General features: G+C 43.5%; 1 protein-coding gene across 4 annotated transcripts in view; it reads left to right on the top strand.

Moving 5' to 3' along the window:
- Window positions 1–17,327, top strand: part of RCOR3 (REST corepressor 3) — a 320,065-nt gene that overhangs the window by 144,164 nt on the left and 158,574 nt on the right. For all 4 annotated transcript variants that reach the window (XM_078649728.1, XM_078649725.1, XM_078649727.1 and 1 more), the window contains one exon: window positions 7,893–8,017. In XM_078649728.1, coding sequence (XP_078505854.1) covers window positions 7,893–8,017 — 125 coding nt within the window. The remainder of the gene's footprint in view (window positions 1–7,892; window positions 8,018–17,327) is intronic.

Below are 17,327 nucleotides of genomic sequence, written 5' to 3' on the forward strand. Positions count from 1 at the left end.
GCAGGCTCATTCTGTGAGCTTGATGAACATTCTAAGTCTTTTATTATAAGTAAGTGATGTTCACAGGCAGATATGTGAATACGACATAGTAAGGTGTAATGAAGCTTGTTTCTAGTACAAAAATGTATCTCTTTGGTAGATATTGAACGCCTAGGAGCCAATAGTGTACATCTGTCTGATTTTACAAGATTTACTTTCTAAGCAGGTCAAGTGCACAGCTTTGTGACATCCTTCTCTCATAGCTGGGCTTGCATCTTTCCTCTGATGTAGTGCGTTCTGGGAGTAATTCACCTGTGTAAAGTTCTAAAGGCACTTAACTTTACAGCCTAGGGTGTCTGTCATAGTTCAAAAGGTAAAGCCCCTACTCATGGTGTTTTTTATGGCATTCACAGCTTCAACCCCCCCCCCCCCCCCTCCCCCCTTTTCCAATTATTTTTGAATAGGGTTCACAGTTCAAACCCCCTCAATATTACTTTTGTCAGAGTTTACAATGTAAAATCCCTTCCTATTTCATTTGACAGAGAGTCCACAATATAAAACCTCTTCCGGTTATATTTAAGAAATCCTTTTCAGGAGGCCCTAGGGCAGTCAGAAGTTACTATCCCAGTTATGTCAATATAGGTCTTTTGTCTTTTATCTCTGGTGTCCTGGGGTGGCCGCACCCAGATCTCTCAATCAGAGAATCAAGTACTCTATTTAACTCTTGTCTTTAATTTTGACTAGGCAGAGCAGTTCAAGGCTTACTCGAGGAGGTGCTGTGGCTAGAAACTCTGAACACATGAGTGCACACCATTAACACTCATTGAGTCAATGTGTAGACAGTGCTTTTTCTTTAAAACTGAAACGTTTCTTACACACAACTAAATATTATATTCAACATAACAAATGTTTTCAGGATTTCTAGTGTAATTAGAGACTGAAGCTCTCCTATACTGGCCTGCAGATTGACCAGGGTGCAAATCGTGTATCACGAGGAATTTTGCAAGGGGCAACTAGACTTGTAAATGTAGCTTTCTCTCATTATCTGTGAGATACTATGAGACAGTTTGCTCACCAGCAGATGGTCTCATGTGAGCCTATTGGAAATAATGACGTTTTTCGCAATCAAATGGGTAGGTCTAAAGGCCTACTTGTTTTGTCACTACATTAAAAAATGTATATATTAAGCTAATTGGCTTTAACATAAACATGACCATGCAATCTTTTTACAAGAAGACGCATCAAACAATTACAAAGTTTACATTGACAAAAGCATACAGTTCTACCCTGAAAAAAGCCCTAAAACTGTGGCCTGACCTAAAAAGGTACATCTGTACTAAACCGCTTCCTATTGCATTTGTTAGAGTCCCTCCTTTTGTGTTCGAGACATCTGATTCAGAATGACCCAGGCGAGTCTGAAATTACTAGTCCCAAGTATGGAAATGGGGGCCTTTCACCTGTACCTCCGTGCCTAAAACTGGGGAACATCCATTTTAACACTTGCCTCAAAGGGTAACTATGCAGAGCCTGACTCAAAAAGGCACTGTGGGCTTGAAACTCACAACACAAGCCTCGCACAGCATTGACACACAGGGCATACTTCACAAAGGTAGGATTACAGTTTTGTGCAAGTCTACGACTGTTTGCTAGTCACAAAGGTATTTTACTAGTAGTAAAATACCTTTGTACTATTAGGACTGCCCTATCTTTTTATGTGTAGTCGTAAACACTAGTAAAATACCTTTATGAACAGCAAACAATCGTAAACTTACTGTACTTACTTACTGTAAGTTTACCTTGGTGAATCAGGCCCTCCAAAAGTTCAGTGATCAACAAGTGATTTTTCTTCAAAACAGAAAATGTCTTTAATGCATACACAACTAAATACTGTAATCAAAATGACAAATAGTTTCAAGCTTTGAAGTCGAATTTACAAGCCTTGTAGATTCATAAAGGGCAACTAACCCTATAAGTGTAGTTTGCTGCCATAATCTGTGAAGTACCATGTGACAGTTTGTGCACCAGCTGGCTCTAAATCAACAACGACCATGTATGGGCTTACTGGAAAGTATGAAGCTTTTCACAATCAAAAATGGTGTCTACAAGCTTTGTCTAGTTATTCTGATTGCAAATTGGGAGGCATGCAGATCTTGATCTTGTCACCACATTACAAAATCTGTAAATTAAGCCTCTTGACCTTAACATGAACAGAAACAAGACCATGTGATCTTTGCCTAAAAAGAGACCCATCAAATACTTTATTATTAACCGTGGAGTTAAAAAAGGGACCGAGTTATTAAGCTCCTATTTCATTTGTCAGAGAATGCACAATATAAAACCCATCTCGTTTGTCAAGCCCCCTTCCTAATTTATTTATCTCAGTGTTCACAATGTAAAACTCCTTCTTACTGTATTTGACAGAGGGTTTATAATGAAAAATCCTTTGCTGTTGCTTTGTTAGCGAGTTCACAATGCAAAAGCCTTCCAATTGTATTTGTAAGATTTTACAATGTTAAGCCACTGCCTATGGATTTTGGCAAGCAGTAAATACCCTGCCTATAACATTTTTCAGGGAGTTTACTACACAAGACCGTTTTCTACTGTATTGGTCATGGAGTAACAACATGCAAAGATCCTCCCTCTGTGTTAGAAGTGGGTGGGATCTGCATAAGAAAATGCTTGTCAAAGGGCCTTTCCACATGGTAGTAGCTAACTATCAATAAAGTCCCACTGGCTTTACCATATGCTTTTCACAAGAAATAATTTAAGGGGTGCTACCGTTGTCATAACCTTTCCTAATAAACAGATCAGACCTGGGGCGTCTGATGTAACTGTCCCCAATTACCCAATCAAGCCTACAGTCTTGATCATTGGCTTGTTACCATAGCCAACTCCTGTGTAGTGTATTGAACATAATCTGTGCAGTATAACCGCTTTTTTTCAGCAGAATCACACAACTTCTGTTGATCGAAGAAATATACATTGATCTTGGGTTAAATGGTGCCCCTTTGAAGGGTTGAGGGGCCCTTGAAGGGTTTGAGGGCGCCCTACACCACAGGGGTTGCAGTGCCATCTGTTGCACCCCTGCAGTGTAAATATGTAAAAGTGCAGAGTGAGCGTTGCGTGAGTCCACGGCAAGTAGTGTGAACAAAAGATGAAGCGTTGGATCAGGGTGAAGGGCGTGAGAGCTGTTTCCATGGTGATTGATTTTGTAAGTGAAATTGTCTTGCTGCAAATGTGCAGGTTAAGTAGTACATTACTGTGCAGGGTGAGAAATGTGAATGTGTGCAGGATAAGAGGTGTATGTGTGTGTGCAGGGTAAGCTGCCAGCTTTTGTGATGTTAGGGGTGGGGGAGTTCAAGGTGAGAGGTTTTTGAGGGGGTCAATGCAGTGTCATCAGTGTGAGTGTTGAGTGAGAGGAATGTGGGTGCAGCACAAATGCTATCTGCAGAGTGAGTGATGGTGCAAGTTGGGTGTGCAGGGTGACCGGGAGTATGTGAGTTCAGGGTGAGTGGTGTGTGTGTGTGTGTTTGTGCAAAGTGAGCAGTGTGTTAGTCCAATGAGTGGTGTATGGATGTGCAAGGTGATGTGTGTTTGCTGGGTGAGCGGTGTCTGTAGCAGGGTGAGCGGTGTATCTGTATACAGGAAGAGTGGAATGTGTGTGTAAGGGCGCTGTAGAGAAGAGGATGAGTAATGTGTGAGTAACTGGTAAGTGCACCCTGAGCGGTTGGTGAGTACAGGATGAGCAGTCGTAATGCAAGGTATGTGGTGGTCGAGTGCAAGGTGAGAGGTGTGTGAGTGGTGTGTTAGAGCGGAGTGAGCGATGTCTGAGTAAAGGGTGAGTGAGTGTCTTAAGAGAAATATGAGTTGTGTCTGAATGAAGGGTAGGCAGTGGGTGAGTACTGGGTGTGTGTTGTGTGTTTGTAGAATGAGCAGTGTGTAGGTGTTTAGGGTTAACCGTTAGTGTGCGGGTGAGGTGTGTGCATGTAGAATGAACAGACAGCATAATTGGTGTGTTAAGTGTGTGAGTACAGGATGAAATGCATGAGGTTTGTGGGTGCAGGGGCAGAGTTGTGTTAGAGTTGTCAGAATGCAAGAGAGCAATGTGGTGTTCAGGATGAGTGGTGCATAAGTGCTAGGAGGGATGGCAGTACAGAGGGAGAGTTGTCCAAGTGTAAGGAGGGTTGTGTGTGAGTGTGCAGGGCTAGTGGTTTGTGTCATGTTGATCGGTCAATGTGAGTGGTGAGTAATTGCAGGGTGGGAGATATGTGAGTACAAGTTGAGTACTGAGTGAGTTGTATGAGTTCAGTTTGAGAATTAAGGGAGTGTGCAGGTTGAGGAGTGTGAATACAGAGGATGATTGATACATTAGTATGCTGGGTGAGAGGTGTGTGTGTATGGTGATAATTGTTTGAGTGCAGGGTGAGCAGTCAGTGTGATTTCAGTGAGCAGAATATGAGTGTACAGGGTGAATGGTTTGTTAGTGAGCATTGTATGAATGTGCAGGGTGAACGATGGGTTTGTCTGCAGTGGGACCGATGTGACTGTGTGCATGGAGAGTGGTGTGTATGTAAGTGTAGAGTGTATTTTGAGTGCAGATTGAGAGGTCTGAGAACAGGGTGAGCGGTTTATGTTTTGTTTTTTAATGCATTGTGAGCCGTCGGTGAGTGCAGTGCGAGTCGTAGGTGAGTGCAGCATGAGCAGTGTGAGAGTGCAGCTTGAGAGGTATGTGAGCAGGTGGATGCAGGGTGAGTGTCGTGTGAGTAGGACTGAGGTATGTGAGTCATCTGAGAAGTGTGTGAGCTGAGGGTGAGCAGTGTGTGTAATGTGAGTGGTGTGTGTTTGTGGCGGGTGAGAGGTGATTGTTGTGTAAGTGTATGGTGTGTGTCAAAAGTGGGTGTGAAGAGTCTGCAATGAGTGTGCAAGGCAGGTGGTTTGTGACTGCAGGATGCGAGATGTGGATGCCGGTGATAAGTGTGTGAGCAGTCAGCATGAGTGGTGTGTTATGTGTGAGTGCAGGGTGAGAGGTATTAGAGAAGTGTATTGCAGGGTGAGCATTGTTCCTGTGTGAAAGGTGAGTGGTGTGTATGCCACTTGAAAAGTATGTGAGTGCAGAAGTGGTCAGTATGAGTGGGGTGATAGTGTGTGAGTCAGGGTGAACGGTCAGTGTGAGTGCAGAGGTATGTGAGCAGATGGGTGAGTGTTGTGTAAGTAGAGTGTGAGGTGTGAGTGCAATTTGAGAGTTGTGTGACAGTGCAGGGTGAGCAATGTGTGAGTAGAGGGTGATCAGTGCATGTGCGTGTAAGGTGAGCACTGTTTGAGGGCAGGGTGAGAGGTGGATGAGTGAAGGGTGAGAAGTGAGTGAATGCAGGGCGAGTGGTGTGTGTGCCACTTGAAAAGTATGTGAGTGCAGAAGCGGTCAGTATGAGTGGGGTGATAGTGTGTGAGTGAGGGTGAACGGTCAGTGTGAGTGCAGAGGTATGTGAGCAGATGGGTCAGTGTTGTGTAATGGGAGGAGTGTGAGGTGTGAGTGCAATTTGGGAGGTGTGTGACCGTGCAGGGTGAGCAATGTGTGAGTAGAGGGCGATCAGTGCATATGCGTGTAAGGTGAGCAGTGTTTGAGAGCAGGGTGAGAGGTGGATGAGTGAAGGGTGAGAAGTGAGAAGTGAGTGAATGCAGGGTGAGTGGTGTGTGTAAAGGTTGCAGTGAAAGAGTATAAGGTATATGGTGTCTCATTACAATATTAAATGCAGGGTGTATAGTGGGTGAACGGTGTATTACATGTCGGGTAGGCAGTTTGTGAGTGCAGAGTGAGAAATGTGAAGGCTGAGTGTGCAGGATGATGGGTATCTAAGGGAAAGGAAAGTGCTGCCTGTTTACAAAATGATGTCTGTCTGAATGAAAAGTGAGCAGTGAATGAGTGTAGGGTGAGCATTGTGTGTGTAAGTATAGCGTGAGCGGTGTTTTAGGGTGAATAGTGAGTGAGAGGAGTGCACGCTGGGTGAGCAGTAAGCAAAAGTGGTGTTATGGTGGTGCGGATGATAAATTAGTGAGCAATGTATGAGGGCAGGGTAAGTGGTGTGTGTGTAGGGTGCAGTGCAAGATTACAGCATATGTAATGCATGACCAAATGGTAAGTGCAGGGTGAATGGTAGGTATGAGTACATCAGAGGTAGTTTGTGAGTACAAGGTGAATGTTGTGCCTGTGATTGCAGGGTGAGTATTGTGTCTGTAGAAGTGCAGGGTGAGAGGTATGTCCATGTGAATGTAGAGTGCGCTGCATGCTTTTGTGAGTTCAAGGTAATGTAATATATATATATATATATATATATATATATATATATATATATATATATTAAATGAGCACAGCTGCTTCCTAGCACACAGATGTACTTTTTAGTTGTAATGCGGAGAGGATGTAGCCTTGCGGCTAGAGCGGTCGACCTCGAAGTTGGAGAGCCGGGTTCGAGTCTCGGCAACAATGCTCAACTTCCTATGATTCTGGGCAAATCACTTAATTTCCCTGCGCCTAACAAAAAAAAAAATGAGTGTCCTCTGTAACGAAAATGGTGTTCATGTAAAGCGGTCTGATACCCGATGTCTCGGGTCTAGTTCGCGCTATATAAAACTCTCCCAAAAAAATGCACCTCACATAGAAAATAATTTGTTTTACTGGCGCAAAAAGGTAATATTGATTTTGAATTACTGTAGCTAGAGAATATAGTTTAACACACGATTGACAAATGAAAAACATTGGCAAAGTATTGCCCCACCGGCCCTGGCACTGAAGTGCACTTGTCTTTAGGTAGATGTCACAAATAACCAGGCAAAAATCCATCATTCACAGTGCCAGAGACCCAATGGATGAAGTGGGCCAACGCATTGCCCCAAGCTGTGGTTGATGTTGGGATCAGATAAGCGGACCAATGGATAAAGAGGGCGGATCTGATATGTATATACGTATGTATTATTAATTATTATTGCTCTAATACAGGAGACTGGCTATGTAACTAAAGTGGTCTCTTGCCAGATTTAAAAATCAGCTGCTTATCTTTTTGAACTTTTGAGCAGCAAATGTCAACATATTTCTTTTTGATAGTAATGTGCCGTTCTTGCATCATGCTATTTACATTAATGTACCTATAATGCTTTTTAGACCCTTCCCAAATACTAATCGTAAAAAACTTTACAAGTGGCGTGAGCCCAGACCTTTTTATTTTGATGAAATAATATATATAATATACTTACGTAGAAGTACTTTCAGCCAGTCCTCTTCATCCGATGGTTTGTTATTATGGCATTCACATTTTTCTTCAGCCCACTACATTATACAGCATGAGGCAATAAGTCAGCCCTCTTTAGCCATTGGCTAACTTCACAGTGAGTGACAGCATTCCTCCCTTTCTTTCACAAAGAGTACATCCGCACACAAAGTAGTTCACTTGTGTCCCAAGGGCTACTATGACAATGTATGCTTTCTGAGACCGAAGTAATTTGTTGGCTTTAAACCAATGTTTATCTTAGAGTGATATGAGCCCAACAGTCTTCACAACAATAAAGTTTGATGAAAATTGTGACAAAACAAACAAGCATTGGCAAAGTCAAAAGGCTGGCCGCCAACACCAGACTTACTGGTTTTGATAATGTAGATCTGGTGTTTGGTGTTGTATAATTTGAAGCTCTGTAAATGTGGATATGTTTACTGTCCAGAAGACTGATGCAGTTCTGTATAACTAATGGCCACCTTTCTTAGGATACATATTTTTTATTTAGAGACGTGCGTATTTCTATGTCTATCGAAAGCACTCATGTCAAAAACCCATTGCTTGTAGAATGGATTCATATTGTATTCATATAAAATTGATTTGATAACCAGAAGCAGATTTTTACTAATTGTATTTAAATGATTTTAGCTTCCTGATAAGACTATTGCAAGTCTTGTTAAATACTACTATTCTTGGAAAAAAACACGAAGTAGGACAAGTTTGATGGATCGACAGGCTCGAAAATTGGCTATTAAGAATAATCCCGGTGACAGGTAAGTTATATTTAGAAGCAATGACTACAGACATACATCTATATCCTGTTAGAATCAAGGTATCAATTTACTTTTAGTTTAATCTGGTCTCGTTAGCATTAGAAAAACTTGGCCCAGACAGATTATTCATTTGCAGTACCAACAACTGCTATGTTTAAGATTCAGTAATCTAATTTGTTTAAAAAAGTGTGCAACATGTCCATGTCCAGATCCTTAACATTAGCTCGGACATGTATCTTTTTTAATCTAAACTGTATAATATTACGATGTGCTGATGGTCCAAGTTAATACAGAAGAAATCCAAAATGGACTTGTTAATGTGAACGGTTGTATGGTTGTGTGTTTGTGAAGATTACAACAAAGACTGTAGATTAAACTCGTACAAGACAATAGTTAATAGCAATGAACATTTTGTACAGTAGACCCATCAAAAATGTTAAAAGATGTTACTTCCATTATATGATTGTCACAAATATGCTGAAATTGCAGTGCTCAGCTCCTTGCTACAGGAATGTATATATGAGAAGGACATTAATTTAACGGCAGGAATCCAGTAGAGATGGCCTTGCACTGGTAACAATAAAGAAGTTCCAGATCTAGCTGTATGGGGTATTGGAGCCCAATATTCACTCTTTTCTATATTTGGGTCCATCCACGTAACAGGAAAAAGACCAGTGGATATCAACAGCATTCTTTTATCAGTTGACTGTCCTTTCTCACAATTTTGTGTGGAGTACTACAAGGCTATTCTTATATTATTAGAAGCTCTGTACCTGCGAGCATCATGAATCTAGTTTAGCAATTAGAGTGAGAAGGCTTAAAGATACCTGATTACAGCATGCACTCCATGACCGATTCTGTCTAGCCCACCAAGACAAAGGAACATATACTAAATATACCACTTGACTTGCTGGAAGCTGCTAGAGTGTTGTGTTTTGCATTTAAAACATGTTACACCCTGCAAACCAGCAGTCGATGGAAGTGGGCAAGAATGTATTTCCATAGTGTTCCTTTTCACCCCTAACAAACCAAAGATCATGGCCCAGTGCCCAGGACTCAAGCTGCAAGGGTAGACTTTAAAAATATTACGTTATGCCTTCTATAGGCTTGTGGATGCATCATGCAAAGACTCTGCTTGGTTCCCACTACACATGCTTGCTTCTATTCTGCCTAATAAAAGCTCTAGGTAAAATTGGCTGTGCAAGCTCCAGAGCTGGCACAGTCGATATGGAAGACACCTACTGCATCGCCACTATTAACCGAAAAAAACTGATCGCACACATGTTGCTCCAGTGGTAGATGCAGTCAACACGGCATGTAGCCCTTTATCACGGTCGTGCATAGTATGGGATGCTCTGCAAAGAGCTAAAGATCCAGCCACTATTATGAGGCTAAATTCAGAGAAGCCAAAATGACCATGTGAAGGCTATGGTCCTGCCATACTGGCATGTTACAGTTAGCCACTTTACACTTTTTGGAGCAGTTGTCCTATCAAATAGTTTTTTCCATGACCAGGTGATGTCTACCAGTTGTAAGCACTGTACTGTATTTATTTATTTTTATTTATTTTGAAAGTTTTATATAGCGCGAACAAGATCTTTGCAGATAACAGAGCGCTTTACAAAGGCATGTGGAAGGGTAGGGGAACAGGAGGCATAGTAAGGAGGTAGATCATCAAGTTCATGTACATAGCAACAATATTACATATAGTACAGGTATGAGGTAGCATGGCCTAGTTGGGACTTGGGTCATCCAAACAATGTAAATAATACAGAAATAGGGAACAATACAGCTGTGAGGGAGCAAGAATCTGAGCACTTTAGTCTAATACAAGTCAAAACACTCGTGCATAGGAATATATAGGCTATATAATAATATAATACTGGCAATACTGCTCGACACATTATAAATCAAACATAGTTGTTCAAGTGTATTTAGCCATGAGGATATTTTTTACTTCTTTCTTAAAAAGAAGGGAGGATCGAGATGAGCCTGGTTTCCGGAGGAAGTGCGTTCCAGATCCTGGGCGCCATTCCTGAGAAGGAGCGTTTGTAAGTTTTTTCCTTCCTGAATCTTCTCGGTTTCAGCAGAAGATTGTTTGTTCTTCTGGTAGTTCTGGACCCGCCGGAAATTGTTAACTTATGAGTGAGGTAGCTGGGTGATTTCAGGTGTATAGCCTTGTGTGTCATGCAGGCAATTTTCAGCTGAATTCTGGCTTCAAGAGGTAGCCAGTTCAAGGATTTAAAGTCAGGGGAGATATGCGAATGTTTTTTTGATCCAGTGATGAGTCTTGCCGCCGCGTTTAGTGACGCTCTGAGGGGTGCCGTAGTAGTTAGGGGGAGGCCGCAGAGGGCCACGCTGCCGTAGTCTATGCGAGGGATGACTAGTGCTTGTACTGCGGTTTGGAAGTCTTTTGCTGGGAGGAAGGGTTTAAGTTTCCTCAAGGTATTTATTTGGAAGTTCGCCCCCTTAGTTGCCTTGCTGATATGCTGCTGCATGTTGAGGTTGGTGTCAAGTGTTATGCCTAAGGATTTTGCTGAGTCCACAATGGTCGGTTGGACATTGAGTGCTGTTAGGTGCTTAAGCCATGTTTGTGCGGAAGATATTTTCGTGGGAGGTGCGATTAGGAGGAACTCAGTCTTCATAGCATTGAGTTTGAGGTGGTTATCAGCCAGCCAAGATTGGGTTTTTCTGATCGTAGAATTCAGACTCAGGATGTCTTTGGGGGATTGTAACTTGAGATATAATTGAGTGTCATCAGCATACATGTGAAAGTGAACATTGGATGCTTGTAGCAGGGTGGTGAGAGGTTCCATAACAAGGTTGAACAAAGTAGGGGATAGGCAGGATCCTTGAGGGACACCTAACGATACCGGTATTGGGGATGACAACGAGTTTTTGCTCTTGAATTTTTGAGACCGGTTGTGTAGAAAGGAGGTGAACCAACGAAGCACAGTCCCCGAGAAGCCCATTCTTGTCTTTAGGAGTTCGAGTAAGTTCTCATGTTTCACTGTGTCGAATGCTGAAGAGAGATCAAGAAGGATGAGGAGGCAGGTATCGTTTTGATCTAGGATTTGAAGGGCGTCGTCAATTATGTGAGTCATAGCTGTTTCAGTGCTGTGCCCTGCTCGGAAGCCTGATTGATGTGGGTTGAGGAGATCAAACTGTTCTATGTGCTTTGTCAATTGTAATTGGACGCATTTTTCTAGAAGTTTGGCGAGAGTGGGAATGTTGGTAATCGGACGGTAATTGCTTAGATCAGTGGGGTCGACTGTTGGTTTCTTCAGAAGAGGAGTGACTTGTCCAACTTTGAGGGAGTCAGGGATAGTTCCTTGTTGTAGTGAGCTATTGATAATTTTAGTCCAGAGTGGGAGGAGCAAAGGGATGAAGTCTTTTACGGCGTTAGCCGGAAGAGGGTCAGTGAGGTGATTGGATGGTTTTAGGGTGCTGAGAATTCTGACAATTTCTTCTTCAGAGTAGGTGTCAAAGGATGACCAAGTCACATTTTTTTTTAGTTTATTGGGTGTTATGCAGTTGGGTATTGAGTAAAGGCTTGCGTCATTGAGGAGGTCACTCCTTATATTGTCAGTTTTTTTGTTAAAGAAAACCGAGAAATCTTCGCAGGAAGGAGTAGTGCTCAAAATGTCGACAGCTGGGGGTTGTTCCTTAGATTGAGATCGGATTAGCTCGAACAATTTACTTGGACGGTTTTTTGCTTGGTCTAGCTGTAGTCTGAAGAACTCTTATTTTGTGCGTTTTATTTTCCTGAAGTATGCATTTCTCTTTTTCCTCAGAGTTTTAAGATGCAATGTCGAGGGAACTGATCTCCAGGTGCGCTCTGCCGTTCGCATAGCCCGTCTCTCTTCATTGAGACTCCTGTTGTACCAAGGGTTGGATATCTTAGTGGATACTCTTTTCAGTTGCAATGGAGCAGCCTCATTGATTATTGAGGCCATGGAGTTGAGATAGTGGTCAGTTAGGTACTGAACGTCAGTAACGTCGGTAGGGGGGAGTAGGAGATTGCAGCTGTTAGGGGGAAGAGAGTTTGGATTGAGTTTCCTCATGTCTCTTTTCCAGACTTTGGGCATGGAGTATTGCACCGGGATGCGTTTTACTTTTTCCTTGATAAGGAATGTGATAATATGGTGGTCTGACCAGTCACAAGGTTGGATTGAGTCAAGTTGAATGGTGTCTTCTTTGGAGATGACAAGGTCGAGGATAGAGCCTTTGTCATGTGTCGGGGCGTTGCAGATTTGAGTGAGGTCAGAAGCGTTAAGGAAAGTTTTGATGCTATTAACTACTGCGTCACTGCAGTCATTCCAATGGAGATTGTAGTCACCAAGGTAAATTTGTGTGTTTTGCCGTCCTGCGTTGATTGACATTGTGTCCATGAGCTGTTGGGAGAAGATGAGGTTGTCCCCCGGGGGGTGGTACATGATATGTAGTGAACATACAGGTTTGTTCTCACTGATAACATCAAGGCAGAAGTATTCACAGGAGGTAAGAGAAGAGGCGGTGACCTTATTTATAGAGAGGTTGCTCTTGTAAATGCAGGCGATTCCGCCACCTGTCTTGTTGTTGGACCTGTCAAGTCTAGTGATGCAGTAGTTGGGGGGGGACTAGGATATCCATGATAGGATTGGAGGATTCAGTTAACCACGTCTCCGTTAGTATGGCCAGGTCAAGGTCCATAGACAAGATGAGGTCAGCGACCTCCGACGCGTGTTTTTGGGCCGATCTACAGTTGAGAAGTGTGCATTTGAGTCTGGGGGTGCAAGGGGAGGTGGAGGGATCTATAGTGAGAGGAACTTTAGTGAGGTTGTTGGGGACGGAGCCTCTGTTGCTACGCGTGGGGTGCCTGATTGTGTTGGAGAGAATCGTAGGAATGGATATGTTAATGGTGGCTAAGCGTTTTTGGGTTGCCGGGACATATGTGCTGAGAAGGGTGTGTATGTCGCGGTCCGAGAGAGTCTTGATAGCACGCTGTGGGCGGTTGGCGGTATTGTGAGAGGGGATAGAGGTCCAATGTAAGGCGCGAGTGGGATGTGTCTTGTTAGTGCGCTGCGTCCCGTTGGAGGTATTGCGAGAGGAGATATTGCGAGAGGAGATAGAGGTCCCATGTAAGGGGTGTCTAGGATGTGAGGGGGGGTTGTTGATTAGTTGAGAGGTGGTGGTGCGGGGGGGCGCTCGGTGTGCGTGAGGAGTAGCTCTTTGAGCATGTGGAGTTCTTCTTTCACTTGGAGGAGGGTGGTCATGATTGTGTCCAGCGTGCCGTTGAGTACGGGGTTAGAGTTATTGGAAGGGTAATCAGTGACAGGGGGGGTGAGGCAATTGCGAGACGTGTTGAGACTGGTCGTTGCGGGGATGCAAGTGTGGTAATGGGGGGTGAGAGTGGGGGGGGCGATGTTGAGGGAAGAGTGGGGACCAGGAGTGGCGGGAGTGCTAAGGGTGGGGGGGGAAAGGTTGAGGGAAGGGTGAGGGCTAGGAGTGGCGGGAGTGCAGGGGGGGGGGGCAATGTTGAGGGAGGGGTGTAGGTCAGGAATGTGTTGAGTGCATAGAATGGAGGGGGAGCTGTTGAGGGAGGAGTGAAGGCTAGGAGTAGCCGGAGTGCAGGGAGTGGGGGGGGCGATGTTGAGGGAGGGGGAGATGATGATGGAGGGGTGTATGTCAGGAGTAGTTTGAGTGCAGAGGGTGGGGGGGGAGATGTTGGGGGAGGAGTGGGGGCCCGGAGGGAGGGAGCAGGGAGTGGGGGGAGAGGGGTCAAGGCAGGAGGGGGAGCTAGGAGCGGCGGGGGGAGAGGGGTCAAGGCAGGAGGGGGAGCTAGGAGCGGTGGGAGTGTAGGTAGTGGTGGGGGTGGAGAACGTGGGGGGGGATTTGGGAAGGGATAGAGTCGAGTTGTGAGGGTCAGAGGCTATGGTTCGTTCTGAGACGTTAGTTGGAAGTGAGGTATGAAGGGTTCTAGTTCAGTTGGATTGGAGTATGTGTGGATGTCCTGCGTCGTTCTGAGACGTTAGTTGGAGGTGATGAGTTCTGGTTCAGTTGGATCGGAGTATGTGTGGAGGTCCGGCGGTTGGAGAGGTGCTCCTTGAAAGTGGGGAACAGGTTGTCGAGTAGATCCAGGTTCCTGTCTGTCGATTGAATTAGGACAGTCCCGTTATTGTAGATAGTAATGGCTGTACTGCCTGGGAAGAGTTTTGATGGTGCGATTGAGAGTGTTAGTCCATGAGCGGATTTCCTGATGGTGGAGACGTTGAGTAAGAAAAGGAACGCTTTTCTCCATTGAGCTCTGCGTGCGGTGTGGAAGATTATATCAGTGTTCAAGGATCCATTTACCGGTGAGAAGTAGGTGTCTACAAAAGGTGTTTCAGGGTGGGACCTCAGGAAGTTGTGTTTAAAGCGTTTGGTGGCTTTCTTTGGGAGTGCGGGTGGGAAGTTTATTTTATATGTGTGCTTGCCGCAGTGATCCATGTTAGGATGGCGTAAATGAGGGTGTGGGGGAGGGAGGAGAGTGAGCATAAGAGATATACAAGAGCACAGATAAATGCAGACTACAAATTACCAATAGATGCAGATAATATGTTACAATGGTCAAAAGAGGCAATAGTGAGAGGTCCAAATATATGTGATAGCAGCATACACAAGAGCTATACAAGGGCACAGATAGATGCAGGCAACAAATTACAAATATATGCAGATCATATGTTACATGGGTCAAAAGAGGCACTAGTGAGAGGTCAAAGTATATGTGCTAGCAGCATACACAAGAGAAGTACACTAGCACAGATAAATGTAGGCACCAAATTACAAATAAATGCAGATAATATGTTACCTGGGTCAAAAGAGGAGAGGTCAGAATATATGTGTTAGCAGCAATAACCAAATATGCTTATAATGCTGATGAGATACTGTAGCAAAAAAAAAAAAAATATATATATATACATATGCCCACGGCAAGTTAAGGCGTCAAGTGATACTAATGAGCAGCCCGAAGTGTATGAGGTAGCGATCGGTGCAAAGTAACTTAAATTAAATTAGGTGCAGGTATATATATCAAAGGCACAAGTAGAAGTATAGTACTGCAATAAAGGCCTTGCCAGCCGCTAATAAGAGTGTACAATTTTTAAAAAATAGACGTTTAATACTAATGATGTATCAGACCTACATACATGTGCAAACAAAAGCAATCTGAGTCCCAAATGAGACTAGAGAGCAGCCAGAACTATCTGAGGTAGCGCCCAGTGCATTAAGTACACATAGAAATATAATACTGTAATAAAAGGCAGACACTCGGTAGTTGAGATTAGTGAAAAGAAACCAGTTTTTAGGGCATGATCATATATAGTACTAATCAATATAATACTGTAATAAAAGGCAGACACTCGGTAGTTGAGGTTAGTGAAAAGAAACCAGTTTTTAGGGCATGATCATATATTGCAAGGGAAAGCTAGTTAATGAGGGTGACTGGTCTGAGATGGCCACCGAAGTGGCGGACTAGTCTAAGATGGCCGCCAAAATAGAGAATAGGGAGGCAGGAGTATAAGTCCTTTGTCTGTTGTTGCTGGTTTTAGCGAGTTCAGTTTCCCTTTCTATTAATGGGCAGGTCGAGTTGATCCATCTTCTATGTTGCTGCTTCCATGTTGCTGCTTGGTGAGGAGGAGAGAGCCTTATCACAGTTTAGGTGAGCCCTGACCGAGTTGGTATGCATCTTCATGGTCATCTGGGCAGTGGTGCGATTTATTACTCGAGTTTATAGCCGAGTAATAAATCGTCGAGTATATATAATAGTCGAGTATATATTATTTTATGTACTGTTTTAGCCATTCTACTGAAATTCTTTGCACCATCCAGTACCTTGCTCATTAATGTCAGGCATGCTCAGCTTTCTATGGGCTACCACATCGAAACATTCTCTTCTTTATGTTTGAAATCACCCCTTCTACTTCTCTGAATGGAGGTGTTACTGGTTTCTACTGACAGCACTGCCATGATTTTTGTCAAAGCAAAGAGGAGGCACTCTTCTCTTTGTTCCCTGCTGGTTGCACTAACATCTTGAATTGAGGTTAGATCACATCATTCCCTGTATTGCCAGTTCCAGTATGTAAACATAGACAAATTGAAGAAATATCCAGCAGCCTCTTCTCTTGCCCCATATTAATGGAAGGTGAATCCTCCATAATTGGATCTGGATTGATATTTCTCAAAAATGGCATATCTTTGACTATACTAGATTCAGGAACACTTTTTACAAAGAGACAACATTTTGATCTCTCTCTTACACCACTCAAAATAGAATACAAAATAAAGTTAACAATAAAACTGTTTCTGTTAAGGGAGTACAGTACCAAATCATGACATTACAAGGCTAAGTATCTGCAGCGCAGATTGGCCTTCTACTGTCCGGCCCGCTCTCTGCGGTCGGAATCTTTGTTCATGGCCGTGGTGCCTTGCGTGAGGAAGGCCCGCATTGGGGGTCGTTCCTTTAGCCTCAAGGCCCCCCAGCTGTGGAACTCGTTGCCCCTTGCTTTACGCAGCATCTCTAGTTTGCTCCTGTTCAGGAAAAACCTGAAGACCTGGCTTTTTAATCTTTAGGTTGTTTTTCTTTTATCCCATTTTTCTTTCTCCTTTCTGTCTACTGTTATGTTTTTTAACCGCTGAGCCGCCCTCTGAAAGCGCCGGGACACTCTTGTTGAGTAGCCGTGCGCTATATAAATAAAAGTTAACATAACATAACATAACAAGGAGCGTGGTACTGGGAATTTATACAGGTGTATGCGTGGAAATGTAGATGTAAATGTAGATCCCTCCCCATCTTTCAGGCTGGCAGAGAGAAAATGCGTTTGAGAAAGTGGGCAGTAGGACGAGGAATGCAAGTTGCAATAACAGGAACGGAACTAAAGGCATTGCCTCTAAAAGATTTGCATAATCTCCTGAAAGGAGGTCACAATTCAGATGTACACTGGTGTATGCCCTGCCAATTTATGGATGAGACTAAAGAATGCAAGGCTTTATTATGAGTGTAAGGGAAAGATGCTAAGGTGATCTTTATAACTGGCATAGAAGATAAGCTGGGAACCTTTGGCTTTGCCTGATCTATTATCCCACAGTGCATTGTCTTTGCTCTTAGTACTATAGCCGAGACCTTCAGAAGCTCTCCTTATCACGATGGTTGGGCCACATAGCTTTCATTGCCAGCATATGCACATTTAATATTTAAAAGACTTGCTTCAGTATCGGGAAAATGTGTAGTTTTGATCCAAGAACAGGATGTGGGTGTACCTTATCCCATCCTCCTATCCTGTGGTTAGAATGC

Source organism: Lissotriton helveticus, chromosome 6, assembly GCF_964261635.1.
Source record: "Lissotriton helveticus chromosome 6, aLisHel1.1, whole genome shotgun sequence".
NCBI classification, from domain to species: domain Eukaryota; kingdom Metazoa; phylum Chordata; class Amphibia; order Caudata; family Salamandridae; genus Lissotriton; species Lissotriton helveticus.